General features: G+C 45.0%; 1 protein-coding gene across 1 annotated transcript in view; it reads left to right on the top strand.

Moving 5' to 3' along the window:
* The window catches only part of ANKRD55 (ankyrin repeat domain 55), a 103,000-nt gene that overhangs the window by 49,288 nt on the left and 45,881 nt on the right, over positions 1 to 7,831 (top strand). Inside the window, exon 5 of the mRNA XM_003782753.1 lies at positions 4,782 to 4,842. Coding sequence (XP_003782801.1) covers positions 4,782 to 4,842 — 61 coding nt within the window. The remainder of the gene's footprint in view (positions 1 to 4,781; positions 4,843 to 7,831) is intronic.

Consider the following 7,831-nt stretch of genomic DNA (forward strand, 5'->3'; position numbering starts at 1 on the left):
CCAGCTACTTGGGAGGCAGAGGCAGGAGACTCGCTTGAGCCCAGGAGTTGGAGGTTGCTGTGAGCTATGATGCCATAGCACTCTACCCGGGGGGAACAACTTGAGGCTCTGTCTCAAAAAAAAAAAAAAAAAAAATCTGCTGACCCTTAGTTTTCCCAACAGCAAGCTCCTTCGGCTTGGTGCTCACCGGAGGATATTAGGAGGGAAACCGTAAGCCCAAGCTGTGTATAAACAAGCCCAGTTATAGTTAGCCCTTTACCTCCAGCGGGATGCTGCTTCTCTGATAGAAACAGCTCCCTTGCAAACCATCAGTTTCAGTCCACAACCCTAGCCAAATCCCCATGCAGAGGGGATGGAAGCTGATGCAGGGCTAAGTGATTTATAATTATGAACACTGAGGCACGTTGGGTTGAGAACAGCAAAGAGGCACAAGTTTCATCTCTCAATTCCCCTTCCTGCTTTGAACCCTTTGCTTCTCAGCAGGCCTGAGTTTTTTCCCTTTCAGCCCCCAGGGAGCTTTCTTGCTCCCTGGCTGGGACATTCAGAGGGCACCAGTGTGAAAGAGGGGACCTAATCATTAAGACAAAGCTCCAAAGAGAACAGAGTTGTGTTTGTACAATGGCTGTGCATGCCAGCATTGGAAGGCAAGCAGCAATTTCCTCCAAAAGCAGCCACGGGGCTCTCTGAAGGTCTTTTTCATGGTCTCCATGGCTACCTGAGATTTTTTTTTCCTCTTCAACAGAGCACCAGCAGCTCTGTCTCTTTTTATCGCTCTTGACTATAGCCCAAGAGAGGAAGGAAGCATTTCCTTGGGGTCCTGCTCTCTAGTTACCAGGTGGTGTGTTCTAACTCACAGTGGAGGTCTTACTACACAGCCTGCTGGCGCCTGCTGGTGCCTGCAGGCAGCTTCAGGGACAGAAAGCAGAGATGGCTGGCCAGGGCCAGGACCATTTTCCCACCCATTACTGGGATGGCCAGCTCCAGGGCTAGAAGCAGCCCTGGGGCCAACAAAGCAGAAAAGCTCACAGAAATAAGTTGCCCCCAGAATGCATCTAGCTAATTTCTCTCTGGTAGTAAGGGAGATTTCAGAAAATAAAGCGCAGGAGCTTAAAAAAAATAATCATTATATAAAACTTATTATGACATAAGGGCTGTTCTAAGTGCTTTGTACACATCAACTCATTAAAAGTCACAATAAATCTTTGAGAAGTAGGTGTTATGCTCTCTATGTCACAGATATGAAAATGTAGATGCCGGGAGTCTCCTACCTTGCCCAAGGTCACTAGCTGGTCTGTAAAGAGTGGGGATTCTAACAGAGGCAGTTGGGCCCCAGCCTTGGGGCTAGGATCATTCCTGCTGGGGTTTAGGCCTCCTGTCCTAGCACTGGGGACAAGGTGTGCGTCACGCTGCTGCCTCAGAGATCTGAGGGCAGGAGGGAATCTGGACAGGTGGTAATGGGGCTTGTGGAAGAAAGACTCCTGGGCCACCATGGCACAAAATGGGGACTCGGGGGAAGACAGAGCCGGGGCTGTAAGTGGTCTGGTAATGAGACAGACATAGGAGTATACCTTGGAGGCTTTCTCTGTGCCACAGGACAGAAAGGGAGCGCCAGTCTGGAATGTGGCGCCTGGTTTACAGTCCAGCCAGATCCCTGGAGCACTATGTGATGGCCGTGGATAAGCCACTTACAGCTCCAGGTCCTTGGCTTTCATAAAGTAAGAAGCGAAGAGTGAAGATGAGAGTGACGGCCTTTATCTGCCAATTTGTGTCCAGCCTTGAAGATCAGTGAGCTTGAGATCAGTGAGATAGGAAGGGATAAGGTCAGCAAAGACAATGCCAGCCCACATCAGGCAGGGCCGGGACAGGGAGGATAGGGTTGCCACCAGCCGCACCTGAACAATATTTTAAATCAGTAGTTCTCAACCTGTGGGTCGCAACCTCTCTGGGGATCTCCTGCATATCAGATATTTACATTACAATTCATAACAGTAGCAAAATTACAGTTATGAAGTAGCAACAAAAATAATTTTATGGTTGGGGGTCACCACAACATGAGGAACTGTATTAAAGGATCATGGCATTAGGAAGGTTGAGAACCACTGTTTTAAATATATCTAAAATAACTGACAAGAGATTGGTTAACAAGAGCATAGTCCCCAGAAGAGTAAGAAAATGTCATCACCTCTTAGGCCAAAAGGGGCAAGGAAGGGAGCTGGTACTGGAACCTTCTGAGGGCTCTGGCTGTGGCTCCAGCTGGAGGTGACTGGGCCTTAGCTGGAGAAATGCAGTCACTGCCAGAAAGGGAGCTACCTTCTTCCCTCCCTGCCAGTTCTCCCCTGGCCAGACCCAGTAGGAGGTCAGAGGGCAAGTGTGCCTAGTTGACACCATCCTCAGAGGTCAGCCTCCGAGTAAGACATTGCAGAGAAACAATGGATTTGAGAGGCAAATTCAGAAAGATCTAGGCCCAGGGTTCATCCCACAACCTTGGGATGTGACAAGAGGTCTTGCTCACCCCACCTCAATTTTAATCTGGTCAGAGCCCCTCTTCTTTCAAAGTGATCGCCTCTGCCCCAGAAGATCCTCCCTGCTCAGGGTTCACCAAGGATGACCACACTAGACCATGGATGACCTTCTTCCTTCCTGCCACTCTCTCCCCACACCCCAGAATGGGTGGGCCTTAGAGAGTAAACAATGGCCAATAATAAGAGAGAGAGACAGAGAGGAAAAAGGAAAGAGAGAAAGAAAGACAGTCGCCAGTTAAGCCTTGCCCCCATCCATAAAGCATCTATAAGGGCAAAAAATATATATCTATATCAATGATGAAATAATAACAAAGACAAAAATAGTATCATCCAAAATGCAAATATTTTTAGTGTCTTCCCATCAGACAAAGAATGCGTCTAGAATTTAGAAAGCGCCAAAGAGATGCGCTACTTGCAGTCACAGCCATTGCTCCTTTAAGGACTGTGCGCCCGGAGACAGTGGCCTATTGGGTCATTAAATCCTCAATACCTCCGGTGCTGTTGTCCACCCTAGGATACACATGAGGATACAGAAACTCAGACCATGAAACTGTAATGCTGAGATCAAATCTCAGCATGATCCTGGCTTTCCCTGTGGACAATGATAGACTAGATTTAAAGCATAAGCTTCCTGGTAATTTCACCTTGGCCGCAAACAACCAGAAGTGCGTCCCGACTGAAGTTCTCTTTGTATTCCACTTACTGCTAAGGCAATATGATGACTGTATCTTTATTCTATTGTAAGGAGCAACCTAATACCTAAGGCTTTCAATGTCATCTAAACCAAAAGACAATGAAAATTTGACCGGGGAAGGAGATCAAGTAATTATATTTTTCAAAGTATTCTTCCCGATATTCTGAATTTCCTCCGTTGTCCACACATACACTATTCTTTATTTTCTTGATGAGTATTCCTGGATTCATTCTTTCAGCATCTTTCTCAATAGTTTCCAAACCTGGCTGCTACTAGAATTTTCTGAACATCTTTTTTAAGCTGCAGAAGCTGGACTTCTCCCCAGACCTACTGAGTTAGAAACTCTTGAATATGGAGTCCAGGTATTTGTGATTTAAAAAACAATCTACCCAGGTGATTCCAAGATGGAGGCAGGCTTCCTACTTCCAGGGTTACGTGTTTTAGAACCTACACTTAGTGTGTTCCAGGCATGCTGTAAATGCTTTGTGCATCTTAACCCATTTAATCCTCACCCTGAGCTGTAAGATGGGTAGTTTTTCCTGACCCTATCTCACAGATGAGGAAACTTAGGCTCAGAGGGGGCAAGTTAAGTAAAAATACTTCCTGAGGTCACAGAGCTGATGGGTGGCAGGGCTGGGATGTGAGCCGAGGCTGTCACCATCCAAGACCCTGAGTCGCTATCCACTGCGCCAGCTGCTTCTCTCTTACAGATGGAGCACTGACCTCTGTCACTGAGTGGGGGCATCATTGGGGGGGGTTCACACAGGTTACTGTCATCTCATGCTCATATATCTTCATATTTCACCAGGAATGAGCAAAGTCGCCCATGCTGACTACCTCCTGGTGTCATCTGTGCCTTTATTTATTTATTTATTATTTTTTATTTTTTTTAGAGACTAGAGACAGAGTCTCACTTTATTGCCCTCAGTAGAGTACTGTCTCGTCATAGCTCACAGCAACCTCCAACTCCTGGGCTTAGGCGATTCTGTTGCCTCAGCCTCCTGAGTAGCTGGGACTACAGGTGCCTGCCACAATGCCCAGCTATTTTTTTGTTGCAGTTTGGTCGGGGCTGGGTTCAAACGCACCACCCTCAGTATATGGGGCCAGTGCCCTACCAGCTAATCCACAGGCACCACCCCTCATCTGTGCATTTAAAGGACTTGACCTATATGCACCTAGGAGTGGAGCAGTTTGACAGCACTCTATAAGTTTTTGTAAAATGAATAAAAACTAAGCCTTAGATAGATGATTTGGATTCTTAAAGAGCATGCCTAGGTGACAGCCTGGTGAATACCATGAGCCCAAAGATTCACTTTCTCCATTTCCCTGTCCTCTCCAGGAGCACTAAGCTGGGGGGAGGTGGGAGAGGCAGACCAGGATGCCCCTGACAGACGCCTTCTTCCCTTCAGCGAGCTGCTTTTCCACTGATCTTTCCCCCATGTAGCAGCACTCACCTTCCCTCATTTGGAAGCCTTCCACTGACCAGCTTGCTAGTGTATTCTTTTTCTGATTCCAAGAGCACCTTGACTGTTCTTTTGAGCTGCTTCTCTTGTTTCTCCTTGCAGGCTCCTAACAGTCCTGCTGCAACAGTCCAACCTTGGTGAGATTAATCACCAGGACAACGAGGTGAGTCTGTCCTCTCAAGCAACAGGTGCCTTTTTGCTTTCAAGGGTGGAGGGAAGGGCTTTTCCACCAGAGAGTGGAGCATATTTTTGTGTTCCTACACTGGAAAGGAAATTTTTGTCTCTACTATTAATCCTCAGTAGAAATTTATCCCCACCATGGGTGTGGACGACTTTTAATCGGGAAGGACTTTATTGCATTAAGTAATTAATCATTTATCACACAACCAAAATTTTGTAATTTCCCCTAGACATTGGGAAATATAAACATTACTCTCTCCAGTCTTGTCAAGTCCCAGAAAGTTAGATTACTAGCTGTGGCTCCAGCTGTGCTCTCTCTGTGTGAACGAGGACAAAGAACTGGGCACAGGGGTGTGTACCTGTGGTCCCAGCTACTCACAAGGCTGAGGTAAGAGGATTGATTACTTGAGCCCAAGAGTTCAAGTCCAGTCTGTTCAAAATAGTAAGACCTCATCTTTTAAAAAAAAAGGGGGGGGGAGGGAGGAAGGAAGGAAAATGTGACTGAGATAATAATTTCAGGCTACTTGCTCCAGACACCACATTATTAATCTCAATGATCACAATGGCGATTTTCTTTATGTTACAAAGACAATATTGCAGAAGGCTTCCAAAAAGACTGTTCATCACTCTTGAACAAAGTTTTTGAGGGAGGGTGGATCAGACACTACGCTGAGCTGCCCCGGAGTAGCTTAGAGTCTTATTACATCTGTTCAACTCTTTTAAAATTGAAGCTAATTTTCATAAGGCAGCCCGATTTCTTTGACAAACTTCTTAAAACTAATAAATGCCTGGGTTTTAATGGAATTTTTAAATAAATGCTTGGTTTGCTGCATCTCACTGAGAAAGTCAGATAATATGAAAAATACATATACACACAGGTGCCGATCACATTATTTTCAAGCCAGCAGGGTGGGGTAAGCCTCCTAAGAGTTTTCTCCTGGGATGAACCCCCACCCCTCAGTCTTGAGCTTTTCCATTAAAGGCCGCCTTCTGACTGGGTTTTAATGACCAGACCAAAAGCCTCTGGATCTGAGCTTGGACACCTCCCCAATTTGGTGGTCACAGGCCACTTTGGCTCCCCACATCTTCAGTGTTTGAGATCGAAACCCCAGGGGAAAGAGGATTGCACTGTTTTAAACTTCTGCTTTAAAAATGAGAAGCAGAGATGAGACAGCACACTCCGGTCACTCTCTGCCTGCAGTGTGAAAGCAGGGAGCCTGAGTGACCACAGTTCATGTCAGCAGATGGTAAACTTTCAGATTTTAGGCACGTTGTCAAACACTTCCACTTCCGATCCCTGCCCTCATCCCCCAAATGGGTTCTAATTTAGAAAGGTGGCAAATTCAGTCATTTATAACCTAATGCTAAATTCTACACAGACCTCTAACTGTACCTCTCAGCCGAACTAACATCCCTCAGCAAAGACCTACTTCCCTATTTGTCTCCACCCTGGGAAGCACCCAACTGGGGGAGACAACGAAAGTAGACATAGCACCTTGCAGATGTGTGGTAAATATTGGAAAAGTCCCCTCTTCCTCCTCATGCAAAGTGACCTATGTATGTACTTCAAAAAATATCTCCCACTGTTCTACCAGCACGTGAACCCCTTGAGTTTTAAGCTCTGAGAGAGCCAGCAGAACAGCGGTTCAGCAGAGGCACTTGCAGCTCAGTGTCACAGCTTCCACCTGTGTCCCTGTCACAGCATGTCTGAAATATACCTGAAACCAACTAGCCTGTGTTTTTCATACCTTTTTTTTGAGACAGAGTCTCACTCTGTTGCCCAGGCTACAGTGCCATGGTGTCAGCATAGCTCACAGCAACCTCAAACTTTATTGGTTCAAATGATTCTCCTGCCTTAGGCCCCAGAGTAGCTAGAACTACAGGTACTTATCACAATGCCTTACTAATTTTTTCTATTTTTAGTAGAAATGGGGTCTCTTGCTCAGGCTGGTCTCCAACTCCTGAGCTCAGGTGATCCTCCTGCCTTGGCCTCCCAGAGTGCTAGGATTACAGGCATGAGCCACCACACCTGGCCCATACTATGCATTTATGTATTTTTGATATGTAAAAATGTGTACTATGTATTATTAATATACAAAAATATATGTGTTTACAAATACAAGAGGGTGCCCAAAAATGTATACACATTTTAAGAAAGAAAAAAGTCTTTTAAAATTGTAATACTCGATATATAATGATAACAAAAAATGAATACAAGTCATATTTAACTTCTGTCATTACAAGATCAGGTATTCAAAGTATATACATAATATAATATGGACATAATACAGAATGTATTATAATACATCTCTTCTAATGTATATATGGTTTTTGGCAATTCTCTCTCTATATTTTATATATAGTATTGTTAAATAAAAATTTAGGAGGCCATTGTGTTAGGCATTTGGCTCCAACAGGCCAAAGTTCAAAATGGGATCATTCCTACTTAAGTTTCAAGTTACCAAACTGAAACTAAGTTGTTACCTAAGCTTCTGAGAAATCAGGATAAAGATAATAACCCAATTTCCCAAACAAGCCAGTTTCAATCAGCATAATAATGAAAGTCCTTCTGCCTTTAATCTCTACAACAAAAACTAACCTAAGATAAACCTGACCTTGGCCAATCAGATATTTCTCTATTGTTAGGTTTTCCTGTGTCCACCTTTCAAAGATGGGGACTTTGAAGAGATCACCTTGATTTTTGTCCTTCCCTTCTGCTTTCATCGCCCCTTCTCAGTCTTCAAAACCAACCTCCTTACTCTACCCAGGGGGACAGCTTGAGGCGCTGTCTCAAAAAAAAAAAAAAAATCCAACCTCCTCTGCTGGGCTCACTGGAATGCTGATTCTATTTTCTTTTTCTTTTTAAACTGTTATTTGTGGCTCGGTGCCTATAGCTCAACCGGCTAAGGCGCCAGCCACGTACACCTAAGGTGGCGGGTTCGAATCCCCAGCCTGGACCCGCCAAACAACAA

Source organism: Otolemur garnettii, unplaced genomic scaffold (genome assembly GCF_000181295.1).
Source record: "Otolemur garnettii isolate 467f Iridium unplaced genomic scaffold, OtoGar3 scaffold00005, whole genome shotgun sequence".
Taxonomy (NCBI): Eukaryota; Metazoa; Chordata; class Mammalia; order Primates; family Galagidae; genus Otolemur; species Otolemur garnettii.